This window comes from Sardina pilchardus, chromosome 1 (assembly GCF_963854185.1).
Source record: "Sardina pilchardus chromosome 1, fSarPil1.1, whole genome shotgun sequence".
NCBI classification, from domain to species: Eukaryota; Metazoa; Chordata; class Actinopteri; order Clupeiformes; family Clupeidae; genus Sardina; species Sardina pilchardus.
In genome coordinates this window covers 49,488,022-49,502,708 of record NC_084994.1, presented here as the reverse complement: position 1 = coordinate 49,502,708, position 14,687 = coordinate 49,488,022, and the positions used below count along the sequence as shown (strand labels likewise).

The following is a 14,687-nucleotide window of genomic DNA, read 5'->3' as shown; positions in this document are numbered from 1 at the left end:
CCCTCTACGCTCACGCTGTTTCCGGTTTCTTTCTGCGCGCAGGCCCAGCGACCTCACGGATATTTTATTTACTCCTGAAATCCAAGATGGCTGTCCTGAATGCCTCGGTCCCCTAGCAATTGAGGATGCGAGCAGCTACTGAAAAAACAACTTTTCCCCGACCATCTCTTCCCCTGGAACTCCATTCGTAAGGTGCGGAGGATACTCTTGCATCTTACCAGCCTCTAAATATCCCTTCCATCCAGGTTAAATCCCTCTAATTCGCCTATTTAAAGTAGTTTCGCGAAGTAGCCCTCGGTGTCGCTGTCTGTCCTGAGCGAGGTTGAGACAGCCAGCACATCCAAATGGCCGAACCGAGAAAAGTACAATTTGTCACCCTATCGGCCTTTGCCGCTGGTCCAGCCACTGAATCTAGGAAACGCCGGTTGGACGACGAGGCCGACAAAAACTTTGATGGAGATCAAGGGATTGGCAAGTCCACGACCGGGGCAGGAGGAGATGGTGGATTGTTCGGCAAAACTGGCGACAGAGACGGCGTTGAACCCAACAGAGCAACCGTGCGATTAAACCTTTCTCTCTCCGAGCCAAACGACCAGTCGTCGGCCGAGTTCAATTACAGCGAACTCATTCAATCCCTTCAGGTATGCACTGTTTCATTTTAGGCCTGTGGAGATCTGCAATTGTGTTATCTTGACAAAAGTCAGATCAGTTTAGGGAAGTGGGCATTTGTGAATGTATGTAGCTAACACCTTGTGTAAAGGCACCTTCTAGCAGTTTTGCTATTTGCCATCTATTGCAACAGATTAGCTTGTTAACGTTAGCAAACACAAGTTGGTGGGACGAGTCGCATACCTTTGAATGAGTGACTGGTCATGTCTTGTTAATTACTTAATAAAGGAACAAGTGTATCTGCTTGTTTGTTGTGAAGCTTGTCATTTTATCAAGATCACGAATCAATTTTTTTTTTTCATTCGTGGCTCTTGAGTAACATCGCCTGCTGTCCATAACAACTCCAGAAAGTTATAACGTTTCATAGGTAGCCAACTAGCTTGTTAGCTAACATAATGTGCATGTGGTGGTCACTTTAGGTATGTGTTGTTATGGATTAGGCCTAAACGCCTTTTAAAGTGCGAAATTGTCCTTTAGATCACGCGGAAGGAGCGAAGATGCAATCATTTGTATACTGGTCTCGTGACTAGATGGGTGAAAATAATGTTACGATTGAATGATATACTAAAGTGACAGGCACGTCAACTCTTTTTTTAGTCTGTGTCGGCATATTTGTGCGGCACTGAAAATGTTTAGTGGTGTTTACTTGAAGAGAAGTGTTTATGTTGCATAGCTTTATTGAACGACGCCTCTAGAGGGTAGATCATGGGGTGACATCTCCTAAGCTGAATGCATTCTGACTGCAGCTTGACCTTATTATCTCGGAATCTTTGTTTTCTGTCTGAAGAAGAAGACACAGAAACCCAAACCCATACCCACACCCACACCCACCCAACCCGCTCTTGACCCAAATGACCCCTTCAACGATGACGAGAGGGAGCGCCAGCAGGTGGAGGCTTTAGCCAAGAAGTTTGAGAATAAATATGTGAGTATTCTCTCACCTTTGTTAATGGTTGTCTCTGAAGAAACCCCCCCCCCCCCTTCCCTCCTCTAGGTTGAGACTACCTACCATTTTGAATCAATATAGTTCTGGGGAACAAGTGTGGTCATGGAAAAGTATTAACATTGATGGATCATATTGAAGCGCTCTTCCTTTATCAAAATTGAGGTGGCTTGAGCAGTGACCATCTGCTTTATTTTGAGGCGTTTAAGTGATGTATGAAATATGGTCAACTTTTTAAAGGTATGCTGGCTAAGTGGCAGTGCATCCCAGGTTAATGAGCCACACGAAATGTAAAATATTCCAGCTACTGACTCTGTCTGAGTCTGGTGGTGTTTGGTAAATTGTTGAAGCTGATCTAAAAATGTAGGCCCTGAAACACACTGGATGCCTTGCACGTGGGCGGAATATTTCCATTTTCATGAACAGCTGGAGCAAGGTGACATGACCTAAGATGTGTGCGTCTCACATACGCAGTGTGAATGCCCTAACCTGTCCAAAAGAATGGCAACGGGAAACTCAAGACATTTCTCAGCTATAACTCACACCCAACGTATCCATAGTGTTCCAGGACTTGTTTACTTCCACAGATGACAATAGTGCTTCTCTTTGTTGTGTTGGTGGCCTGTAGCTGCAGCTGAGTTATCAGTAGAAAATAACAGCTTATCTGAATCCGTCTCTTAGGGCAATAGTGGTAAAAAGAAAAGGAAGGACCGCATGCAGGACCTGATAGACATTGGGTTTGGATATGACGAGAGTGACCCTTTCATTGATAACTCGGAGGCAGTGAGTACCACCACTTCAGCTTAATCCTGGTTCTAGTGCATCCCTTTGAGTTGACACAGTGCATCAGTCACAATAAAAAATAAAAATAATGTGTAAGGTCCTCTATTCAGGTCACTAAGTAAGTGTTGTCTGCAGATACTGTCATAGTAATCTCACAAAGTTGGACGGGAACAGTATCATTTTTAGAAGTTAAAAGGAACATGAATACGGACATACTGTCTACCGCTGTTCTCTAAATGTCGGTTGCTTTCTTGCCGCAGTACGATGAGCTGGTTCCAGCGTCGTTAACCACCAAACTCGGTGGCTTCTACATCAACACGGGTACATTGCAGTTTCGCCCCGCCTCTGAGTCGGAGGGTGAGGATGAAGGCAAGGTGGCCACACCAGGGGTGAGTGCTTCCCAGAGTGCTACGGGCATGATCTGTGCAGCTTCATCTGTTGTCATGGACGCTCTGCTCGCAAGTCCAGCTCGGGAGGAGTGAATTAAAAATAGCAGATCCTGTACTTAGATATCAGGTTTTACCAGTGGCTTCTATACGTGTTTTGTGGTGGCATATCAGTAATGCACTCGCTATGTGTAATGTGTTTAGTATATAATGCTTTGGTAAAATGCTTAACGGGCTGACTGTTTTCTCTAAAATCTGAAGGGTGGCGAAGTTCAGATGATCAAGAAGCGGAAGCGGAAAGAGGGGACAATTTTGGAGGAGAAGAAACCCAGAAAGATCAGAGTGCCTAAACAAGGGTGAGGAGACAAGACTCTTGACTTGTGTTTTCTGACTCTTGTTTAACATCCAATGCATGCTTAATTTTTACGGCTGATATTCAGACATTGGCCGGATTTCCCAGATTCGTTAAGAAGCTCTTTAGTGCTAAGAACTTCTTAGGAGAGTTCTTAGAACGTTGTTAGAGCGCTCCTAAGAAGCTCTTAGCACTTAAGAGCTTCTTAACAAATCTGGGAAACCCGGCCATTATTTGTGAGAAAACGAAATGCAATGGATGATGAGCATGTGTGTTCAACACACATTAGAGATGTAGGCTCTTCCCCTCAAGAGCCCTTTCGTTAATGCTAGGATGCCATGTCAGTATTAGGACAAACCATCCCCCCAAGAAATGGAGCATTAGGCACGCTCTGATTGGTCCATCAGTGGCCGTTGCCGGTGAGCCGTACATCAGGGAAGCGGTGGATTCCTGGAGGGCGAGGAGTCACTCTGGCTCTCATCAAGACCTTGTAGTGACCAGCGCATTAAGACCATGATACCATGGGCCTCCTCAAGCCGGGCAGGGCTCTGAGCAGTACGGAGGAGAGGTCTCTGTGACTAAAGGCTAGCGTGGAATGCCGAGTAGCTAATGTCTGTGTGTGTGTGTGTGTGTGTGTGTGTCATTGTCCAGTGTGGCTGGATTGAACCTCCACCGGCCAGAGAAGAAGAAGAGGAAGAAGCTGATGAAGGACTCTCTGTACCTGGCGGCCATGCTGCGGCGCTTCACCCGCGAGAAGGAGGAGCTGCGGCACAAGAGCCCGGCCGCCGCGCACCACCTGGGCCTGGCCAGCGCCCCGCACGCCAACCACATGCTCCACAACTCCGGCCTGTTGCCCGGCAACAGCCTGGCCGCCGCCGCCGCCGGCAGCGCCGACATCTCCCTCGCCGACCTGACCGCCGACCCGGCCATGATGTCGCTGCTGAGCTCGGCCAACGAGAGCGAGCTGCAGGACCTCCTGGGCGACCTGGACTTCAGCCTGCTGGACCCGGGCCCCCTGACGGCCAGCCCCGCGCGGGAGAACGGGCTCATGGGCGTGGGCGTGTCTCCGGGGCAGAAGGCGGGGCAGGGCAGAGGGCAAGTGGGGCTGGGGGTCGGGGCCGGGCTCCTGTCCCCTCCTCCGCTGCCCGCCGGGCTGCCTCCGCCGCTCACCAAACGCATTGAGGACCTACGGACGGTGAGTGGACTCTCTGAAGTGTGTGTGTGTGTGTGTTTTTTTTATAGCTTGTTTTAGCTCTTTCCCCTTCTTTAGCAACAGGTGCAGTTTCTTCTGGAGAAGTCTGTGATGACTAAATGTGGTCATAATGGGTATAATGTCCTAGGTATTCTCAGACTGGAATCTTATGCTATAGGTGGACATTGAGAATTGAACTGAGAATTGAAATGATTTTTTTGGACATCTGATTTCCTTTCCAACGCACATTCAATGTGTGAAATTGTGACCAGTTATAGTCCAGTCTATACTCTGTAAATGTATAGGACCCATGTGTAGACTCATACATAGGCATATTATTGACTGAATAGTCTGGATAAATGCTATAGGGCTGAAACTGATCATCAGTCTCCTGCATGCAGTGGTAGTCTGGGTCAGAAAGCATTCACTCCTAGACTAGTTTGCCAACTAAACCCCCTTAATGATGACTTTACACTATTTCTCTTCAATTCTTTTCCTTCTGCCTTTTCATAGTAGTTTTGATATAATGAGGTTTCTATATTGATAGCCACATGTTCCTGTTCATGGATTTCTGGCTAGAAGCTGTGTCTCAGTGGACACCTTTCCTAAAGTTCTCTTGCAGTCATGGACTAGGGCTTATGCTGCATTCCAGACAACTTGGATGTCGGAAGTCGGATTTCAATTCCAACCTTGAGGTTGGGCCAGATCGACTTACCCCGAGTTCAGAAGTGGGAACTCCGTCTTCAAGTTCCGTTGTACGTTTTACCAGTAGGAGGTCAGAATTCTAGACCTCCGAGTTCGTCTGGACTGAAATTGGGAGATTCCGACTAGGACATATCTGACTTCCGAGTTGTCTGGAATGCAGCATTAATCCATGTACAGGAAATGAGCCCACAGTCTCCTAAAGGATGCTAGCGTGTGTGATGGAGTGCTGTGTGTTCTCCGACAGGAGGCGAGGCCAGCCAGTGCACTGCCTCTGCTGCCGCTGCACTGAGTGAGTTGAGGTGCGAGGAGGACGAGTAGGGAGAGAGGTGAGGTGAGGTGAGGTGAGGTGAGGGACACAGGACAAGAGAACATGAGGGACATGCAGATAACAGCCCAGATCAGACACTCCAGCTCCACACATCCACTTGCTGCCCTAAACAGGATATGGACACGGGTGGACAGTATGCGTTTCTTTGCACAAGCGTGGTTCCAGCATCATTGTTGGGCACGGCATGTGTTGTAGTTTTCGTTGGATGTTGATGCCTGTGACTGATGTCTGTTTTTTGTCCCCTTTTTGTCTCCCTCTTACTATTTGTCTTCCCTAAAAGGCCTCACGGCAGTTTGACCAAGAGGGGAGGAAGAAGTTTTTTACCTTGGATATGAACAATATTTTGCTTGAGTAAGTACTTTCTTTTAGTTTGTCTTCTTTGACTCTTATTTATAGCCCACATGTGATGCATGTGTCTGTTTGGCAATATCCAGTTTGCACTGATAAAACAGATATTTTAGTATCTTCTGTCACTAGGAATTGTTACACCATCTAGATGTGTATTTGTTCTCATTGTCTTGTCACCTGCACTGTCCTGCCTGGTCATCGTCCACTGCGTGTTTAACGTCCCCTTTCTCTCCGCGTGTCCGCCGCAGTATTGAGCTGCAGGTCCAGGAGCAGCCGGCGGAGGTGCGCTCAGCCATCTACTCCCACATGGAGGCGTTCGTGCCCTGCAACAAGGAGGCCCTCCTCAAACGCCTCAAGAAGCTCAGCCTCAACATCCAGGTGAGGCCACAGCACCGGGGCTGAGAGAGCCGCCAGCTCCCTCGACTAATGGCGCTCAGAGGCCTTCTTTGCCTTTGGGACGCAGTCGAGGTCTGGAGGGTAATGATGTTGTAGCAGCTAGGTTTTGTACAGCTTTGTAAAGCAGCAGTAGAGTTTTAGTCCAACACTAGCAAGATGGCTACTTAAAAAGCACGCTGCAAAATGTTGCACCCTCCACCCAGAGCCTTTTTGGCACTGCTGGAAGGCTGCTGACATGTCAGCTGCTGTCTTGTGGTGGTCTAGTCAGCAATGTCGTGCTGTGAAAGGTTGTGTTTCATTTTTGCCTACCCAGGATTCAGAGCTGTAGTGCGTATTCTGGGAGGCTGATCGGAATATAATGCAGGTGTTTCTTTGCTCTTTACATGACCATAGGCTATCAGAATTAATTTTAGGATGATGCCACAACAGTTGTCTGATAAAGGCACCTCTCAGAAAGTGTCAAATTGTTGCGTAGCATTGCTTAATGATTCATGCCTGTAGGGTCACGTGGAAGAGGGCTAAATGCCATCTCTAGGGTGCCAATGGTGCCATGGCAACTGGCGTAGTTCACGACGGCGTGGTATTTCTCTCCCCCATCATGAACGTCTCTCCCCCCCCCCCCCTCTCTCTCAGGACGACCGTCTGCGCACGCCCCTGTTGAAGCTGAAGCTGGCCGTCTGCAGCGTCATGCCGGAACAGATTGCAAGATACAACATGGACTGTGTGGCCAAGGCTGCTGCCAAGTAGGATTCTCTCCCACTCCACTGTCACAATGTGAACATGTCCGACTCCGTATGGGCTGTGGCCCAATACCAGAGACATTCCAGTCGGAAACATCTGTTTAAACTTTATAGTACCATGTAAAACTGGACTGTGGTGCTAGTCATTAGTGCAAGACAGTCACCATATGTTTACATACAACTATTCTGGATTTTGTACATACTAGACAGAAGCACTCTCTGTAGTAATGGATCCATATGCAGTGGCAAGCTACAGAGTACCCCACTACATCAGTTAGCCATGGATACTTTTAATGTACTGTGAGTAAGGGCTTTAATTTGGTGTGTGTGTGTGATTGTGTGTGTAGGCAGCAGTCTGAGGAGGGAGAGAAGAATGGTTCTGAGGAGGAGGATGAGGAGAAGCCTGGGAAGAGGGTGATGGGACCACGAAAGAAGTTCATCTGGGACGACAAACTCAGGTAAGACGTTCTCCTCTGACTGAAGAAACCCTGCACTTACATGCAGTATTGGCACTCTGATGCACCCTTCTTTGTGAAGAACACTACATTCATTCATTCATTCATTCATTCATTCATTCATTCATTCATTCATTCATTCATTCATTCATTCATTCATTCATTCATTCATTCATTCATTCATTCATTCATTCATTCATTCATTCATTCATTCATTCATTCATTCATTCATTCATTCATTCATTCATTCAAATCATCTTTTGTGTGTCTCTGTGTGTGTGTGTTCCTGCAGGTCTCTGCTGTGTAACCTGGTGCGGGTCAAGTTGAGCTGTTATGAGCAGGAGCCGCAGGCGCCCCTGTCTGTGGAGGACTACCTCAAGGCCTTCATGGAGAACGAGGTCAAACCGCTCTGGCCCAAGGGCTGGATGCAGGCCAGGTGTGTTACACGCAGGCTCCTCAATGTCTAATTGCGTAGCACTGGACGTGTGTGTGTGTGTGTGTGTGTGTGTGTGTGTGTATGCTCCTCAGTGTCTTATCTCCTAGCAGTGAGTGTTTGTGTGTGTGTGTGTGTGTGTGTGTGTGTGTGTGTGTGCGTGCGTGTGTATGTGTGTGTGTGCACGTTTTTCCACTTTTTTGGTGAATGATTAGGTGAACTTGAATGTTGGTGCTCCTGCAATTTTTTATATATTTTGTATTTTGTCACAGGATGCTGTTCAAGGAGAGCAGGATTGTGCACGGCCACCTTACTGGACTGTGAGTGGACGTCACTTTTATTGTTGTTGTTGTTATTGGCCGGGTTTCCCAGATTTGTTAAGAAGTTCTTAGCACTTAAGAGTTTCTTAGCGAATCTGGGAAACCCGGCCATTATTAGTAGTAATAGAACTATGCAAGGATGTAATGAACTGGATTAATGAATAATAGATGACGATTGGTTTTTGACCCTTATTTTCTCTGGATTGCAGGGGCAAGAAAAGGGTGGTTCCAGGTCCCAAAGCCATTAAAGCCAAGGTGTGTGTGCGCTCCTGTAGCAAGCATGCGTTCTCTTTACCTGTGTGAAGTGCTACGAGTGATAGAGCTGTGGGTGACAAGGGGAGCACTGTGGTGATGCAGTATGACTTTGTAGCGTGTAGAATACTGGAATTGAGACTCTACTCACCTTCTGTCCAGATTGACTGTGCATGTGCATTGACTGCCTCAGAGCAGCTGTGGTGTGTTGTTTCTGACCGTGCCGTGTGGTGTGTGTTGTTCCAGGAGGGCGTCTGGATCCCGAGGCCCGGCCCGGTCGGCGTGAGCCCCTCTCCCTCCACGCCGGTGATCGTCCGCCGGCCGCCCACCTCCCCCTCGGAGCCCATCTGCCTCTCCGACTCGCTGGACGAAGACCTGGCCACCAACTCGCTGGACTCCATCTCGCACGCCCTGGCGCTGCTGAGCAACGCGGCCAAAGGCCTGACCCAGACCAACGGGCCGCCCGTCTCCTCCTCCTCCATGGCGCCCGGCGTCCTGTCGCTGGCCCACTTCGCCTCGCCCCTGTCACATTCCCTGCCGGCGCCGCTGGAGAGCCCCGTCATGTCCCTGGCCAACATGAGCACGCTAACTACCTCTCCCTCGCTGGCGTCCTCCCCGGCGCTCTCCCGCCCGCTGACCCTCGCCTCGTCCCCCTCCGGCGCGTCCCGGGCCGAGGTGTACGGCCTGCTGAAGGACGCCGGGGCGCTGCCGCCGGCCCAGAGACACTCCATGACGGCCGCGCACCGCCTCAACTCCCCCTCCCCCCCCAAGCCGCGCCCGCCGCCCACCGCCTCCCCGCTGCTGCCCCCCCAGCAGAAGTCCTTCTGCCCCCCGGGGATGAAGGCCGGCCAGGCCACGCCGCCGCCCGCCCTGCCCAAGAGCTCCGCGGGGAAGGCCGGCGCTGGAGGTGGAGGTGGAGGTGGAGGTGGCGGCGGGGGTGGGGTGGGCGGAGGCTCTCAGCAGGCCCGCATCAACTCGCACCTCTCGCAGCTCAACGCCAAGAGCCCCCAGCAGCCCCAGCGGCTGCCCGGCTCGCCCTCCCCCGTGCCCTCCTCGCCCGCCTCCTCTCACCCGCAGCCCAAGGCCGCGCACGCCCACCCCCAGTCCAACTTCATCACCCCCATGCAGGCCACGCTGACCAAGTCCTCCCACAGCAGCAGCTCGCCCATCATCAAGTTGACCCCGCGACCCCCCGCCCCGACCCCTCCCCCGGCCTCCTCCCCGTCGCCCTCTTCCTCCTCCTCTTCCTCCTCGCCCTCTCTCGCCCACTCCCGGCCTCAGATGCTGGCCAACTCCCACCAGTACAGTGCCAAGGGCGCAGGTTTCCGACCCCCGTTCACAGCACAGGGAGGCTCGTCCGTCAAGCCCGGCCAGGGGATCTACAGTTTTGCGGGCGGCCAGAAGGCCTCCACCCCTCTGAGTGGAGGGGGAGGAAACGCTAACCCCAGCCCCATAGGCACGCCCCCTTCCAGCAGTCAGCAGGACAACAGCCCCTCCCCCTCTGGGATCTCCACCAATCACGGACAGAGGCAGAGGTCCGTGGGAGGTTCTGGTCAGAGTGCCAAAGCTGTGGCCAGTCGGATGCCAGCCTCCACTCTGGCCTCAACGCTGGCGTCCACACTGGCCTCAACGATGCCCTCGTCAGTCGTCACTTCACACCTGTCACAGGTAAGCTGAGCGCAGAGTAGTGTAGTGAAAGGTCAGAGTTGGGGTTATACCTCTGTAACCCTGTAAGACCTTAGTAATGAGAGGCTAATTGGCTAATCCGGTTGTTAAGGCCGACGTCAGGGGCCCCAACAGCTTTTTTGTCCAAAAACGTTTACTGGCGCGGCCAAGCCAAACCTGGTCACCAGCCCCTTCGTTTTAGTGAAGGTGAGCCAGATGATATAATCAAGGGCAACATCCAGGCCTCCGCAAAAAATAGGATTTAAGTAGGTTGAGGCAACAAGTGACTACGAAAAAAAACTGTTTATTGTATAGTTACAGTTTATTGTACTGTCTGTGGAGAAGTCTGAGAGCAGTTGGATCCGGAAAAAGAATGACTGGCACATTATTGCATCACGACCTAACCAGATTAAGATTGGATAGGTGGAATTATCATCGCTATTTTAGTCTCCAAACGCATTTTGGCTCCAGATATTGATCCTGTTTGTCCTCCTGCCCCTCCACTGAGCTGACCCCGTGTGTGTGTTCTCTCCTCTGTGCCACCCTCAGATCTCCACAGCGGCGGGCACCAACCTGCTGGGCCCCTCTCTGCCCCTGGGCTTCGGCATGCTCGGGGGCCTGGTGCCCGTCTCCCTGCCCTTCCAGTTCCCCCCGCTGCTCAACTTCAGCCCGCCCGGTGCCCCCGGCAGCATGGGCACCTCCGCTGGCGCCAACTCAGGATACACCCTGGCACAGAGTAAGTGGCCAATCAGAGGCGCATTCACATTCGCAAACTTAGGAGAACATTTGCGAACGTTTGCAAATAGTTTTCCGTTTGCCTAAAGTTTTTGGCAAACATTTGCAAATATTCGCAAACAGTCTGAGGAGGTACCGTAATTTCCCGACTATTAGCCGTGGCTTATACATTGATTTTGCTAAATTTCTTCAGCTATGAGGTTAATACACGGGGGCAGTTAATATGGTGTTAATATGGTTTTGTTTATTTTAACTTCCACAAAACACTGTCCTGCGGCTTATACACAATGCGTCTTATATGCGGGAAATTACTGTAGTTATCCGTGAACATACACATATAGTGGAACTGCACTTGAGTTTGACGAAGGTCACAATGCAAGTACCGTTAGAATGGAATGCACCAAATCATTCAAATTGAACTGTTGAAAGAAAACATGTTCACAGTTTATGAACTGTTAGCCTCTGGTGCTCCCGCACACACTCCTCAGCTGCGCGCCGTGGCAGACCAGCAAATGTGTCCTTCAGCCAGTGCTCCCTATTTACCTCCTCAGTGTCAGAGGAGAACCTCCTCACTTATCAGAAGTCATTACGATGAGGAGGAAATATGTTTTGAAAGTGATCTCAATGTGTCTATTTGTGATCTGTCTAGTGTCACTGTGGTCATCTTGTGATGGTGTTCATAAGTGTGTGTTTGTATAATCAGCACAGATGATGGTGCTTTTGTCTTGTAGTGTGTGTGTGTGTGTGTGTGTGTAATCAGCAGATGATGGTGCCTTTGTCTTGTAGTTTGTGTGTGTATACAGTACAAGCTCTAGTCTCCAGCAGTTTTTCTGCCTGTAACCCTCTTGCCCTCTGTTGACCCTCTCCTCCACTCTGGCCTCCTCCATCACTTCTCTCCTCTCTTTTCTTCTCTCCTCATCCCTCCCTCCATCTCACCTCTCTGCTTCTCCTCCTCCTCCTCCTCCTCCTCTCTCTGTGTGGGATGCTGGTCTCTCTCCTCAGATCTGTTTAAGAGCCTCCAGTCAGGGTCTCAGGCTGCTCTACCTCCTCACTTGCAGCTTGCTTTCTCAGGTAAACTCTGCTCCTCCTCCTCCTCCTCCTCCTCCCTCTCCCCTCGTCTGTCCTGCTACCCCTCCACAGCCAAGCGCTCTCCACTGTCCTGGCCTTTGTGTGATAACTAGATGATCTGCATGTCCCGTTGTTCTCCTCTCCGCCCGGTAATGTCACATCGTAGGTACGGTTGCGCGTGCTGTCAAGATCCCATCCAGTGTTGCCCGATTGAAAAAAAAACCCAACAACCCCCCCCCCCCCCCCCAAAAAAAAAAACAGAAACAAACTAACGGCTAGTGCATGGAATTGTGTTGAGTGTGTCAGGTTTGCGTTGATGGCTAACGTGCGGCGCTCTCGCTGTCCCTCAGATACAAACCAAAGCCAGGGTGGAGACGTGAAGAGGAAGAGCCACTGAGCGGCCGCCCGGCACTCTGAGCACCACTGAAGCCACATCATCAGCGCTGACTGACCCTGCAGTGGGACACTGCAAAAGGATACAATTTGTTTCTTTCTCCTTCTTGATGGACCTAACGCATTAATGACCCTCATTCTAATTATTGTCATTATATTGATTACTGTTTTGGAATGTTAGGAAGGGTGACTGCGTTTTTTGTTTTTATTTGATTTGATTTTTTTTGTCAACATGTTTACATGACAGACCTTTATCACTGTGGAGAGAGAGGGGGAGTGTAGGAGAAGAGAAGCTATATAATTTAATTAGTATTTAAGTCAGTGTTGGCCGACTTTCCTGTGTAAAGAGTTGTTGAATAGGACTTCTATCTCTGTTTTTGATTTTAATTTGTAGAGAAAACGACTCCCTCTCTCCGTCTGTGGGGTGGTAGTCCTCTGTTCTGTTGCCCTTTCCTACAAACAGACTGTTAATACAGTAGCTATTAATATGGATAAATTATTTATCATTTTCTCACAGGGACATAAAATTATGATGTGTGTGAGTGGGTTAATATGGGTGTATGTATATAAATATACATATATATATATAAATATAATATGCTCTATTTTCTTTCCAGGTCAGTATGGTGTGTGTGTGTGTGTGTGTGTGTGTGTGTGTGTGCGTGCTCATATCCCCCTTTCTTACACAGTGTCTTTGGTGCTGTACATTACACTGGACCTTGAAATGGAAAAAAAGAAACTTGAAACGGTGAAATGGCTCTTTTTTGATGATAAACTGAGCAAGACGCATCTGTGGGAAGTGTGTGTGTGTGTGTGTGTGTGTGTATGTGTGTGTGTGTGTGTGTGTGTGTGTGTGTGCGCGTGTGTATGTGTGTCACAGGTGGAGAGATTGTCTTTAGTCTACTTGAACTTTTATTTCTGAAATATTTCATTGCTTATCAATACAAATCTCCAATACTCAATACAACTGATCGCCTTAGTTTGTATGTTTGAACTATGCAGGACTATTTCTGGCTCATGCACAAGCACAGCCTCACACGCCTCAGCTACTGCGCTCAGCTCCTCCTCTCCTCTCCGCTCCGCTCCGCTGGTGGCGGCGACCGGAGGACCGCTCGGTTTCTTTTCTGTGCAGGGCGTCTGTCTCTCAGACTTGTACGTGTATCTCTCAGCTTCCGCTGACATACCTCTTGTGGAAAACTCAGTTCTTCCTGCATTTAAGCTACTCATCCTCCTCATGTACCGATTACTTCCTCTAGCATCACTCACTCCTGTGGGGTTCTGACCGATTGAATGAACAGTGGCGCCAAAGAAAAGTTGGAGGATGGATCTCTGTCAGCTCACGAGTTGACAAACAAAAAAAAATATTGTGTGTGTGTGCGTGCGCAAGTCTGTGTATGTGTGTTCATTTGATCATAGTCTTGAAAAAGATGTACTTAAGTGTTTTTCTCAGTGGTCTGTCTGGATGTTGTGAAAGGATTTTTTTTTTCTAAAAAGCCACATAGGTTGAGAACACTTGGGAGTCACATTCTGACAATATTACATTTCACTGTCTTTGACTCCCTTATTTTTATCTTTTTATTTTGTAGATTATTTTTGTGTGTTGATTCTAAAATAAAAATATGCTGTCAGCTTTTGGTACGAGTCTTGTGTAAGGCCTCTGGCCTCATTTATCACTGTTTTTAAGTGTGTGCATAGGTGTGTAAAGGCAGTTTCCCCTCCTATCTTTTCTTTCCCTTGAAGATGGACTAATTTAGTTTGATGGCTTTGTATTGGAAAGAAAGTGCTGCTCTTCAACAGTGCTTTGACCCCAAGGTCTGAATAAGGAACTGTTGGATCTTTCGGCTCTACACTAATTGTTTCTGCTTTTTTTTTAGATTTGGGTTGTAAATGCTTTTGGGGTCCGTGGGAATGCTTTGATGTGATGTAAAGGGGTCTAACATGCTGGAGAGACATCTCAGTATTCAGTGTGGAATTCTTGACATGTTATCTAAAGTCTAGGGTGGGGAAAAAGGTAAGATTTCAAATTTGCTCTGCAACCATCAGTAGAAGCACATTTGTTTTGTTCCCATGTGTGGAACGACGAGCCTACCTTTTGAAATTATGAAATGCCATGTTCATCGTTGTACCTGTATAGCAGGGTTTACCAGATGGTAACATGAACAGTCACCTGTGAAAGTAATAAATCACATTCCTTCTACAATGAATATGTTTTATTGTCCTTTACAAAAATCACTGTCTAGAAATACAGGTATACAAGAAATAAAAGGAGATATTTGCAGTTGAACTCCTGGTTGTCAACAGCCAGTCCAATAATAATAATAATAATAATAATAATAGTAATAATGATGAGGAGGATGGTAATAATTATAACTAGATCATGGATGATAAAGCTTTGAACCAAATGAAATCACACGTCCTGCTGGGGTGTCAGCAGAAGGCTCCTCGTTTCATAATAACACTGATTCTGGCTCATGGTCTACTGATGAGGTTTCCTACGGGGGAGTGGGGAGACACACATACTGAA

At 48.8% G+C, this 14,687-nt stretch overlaps 1 protein-coding gene across 1 annotated transcript; it reads left to right on the top strand.

Moving 5' to 3' along the window:
* Positions 1-87: 87 nt before the first annotated feature.
* Positions 88-13,791, top strand: ubn2a (ubinuclein 2a). Its single transcript, XM_062547952.1, has 17 exons — positions 88-641; positions 1,457-1,594; positions 2,294-2,395; positions 2,656-2,784; positions 3,043-3,137; positions 3,785-4,328; positions 5,639-5,709; positions 5,955-6,084; positions 6,736-6,845; positions 7,190-7,300; positions 7,590-7,733; positions 8,003-8,050; positions 8,260-8,305; positions 8,549-9,209; positions 9,255-9,970; positions 10,517-10,703; positions 12,121-13,791. The coding sequence occupies exons 1-17, from the start codon at positions 345-347 to the stop codon at positions 12,165-12,167; spliced, it is 3,576 nt and encodes a 1,191-aa protein (XP_062403936.1). The 5' UTR covers positions 88-344; the 3' UTR covers positions 12,168-13,791.
* The last annotated feature ends 896 nt before the right edge of the window (positions 13,792-14,687 follow it).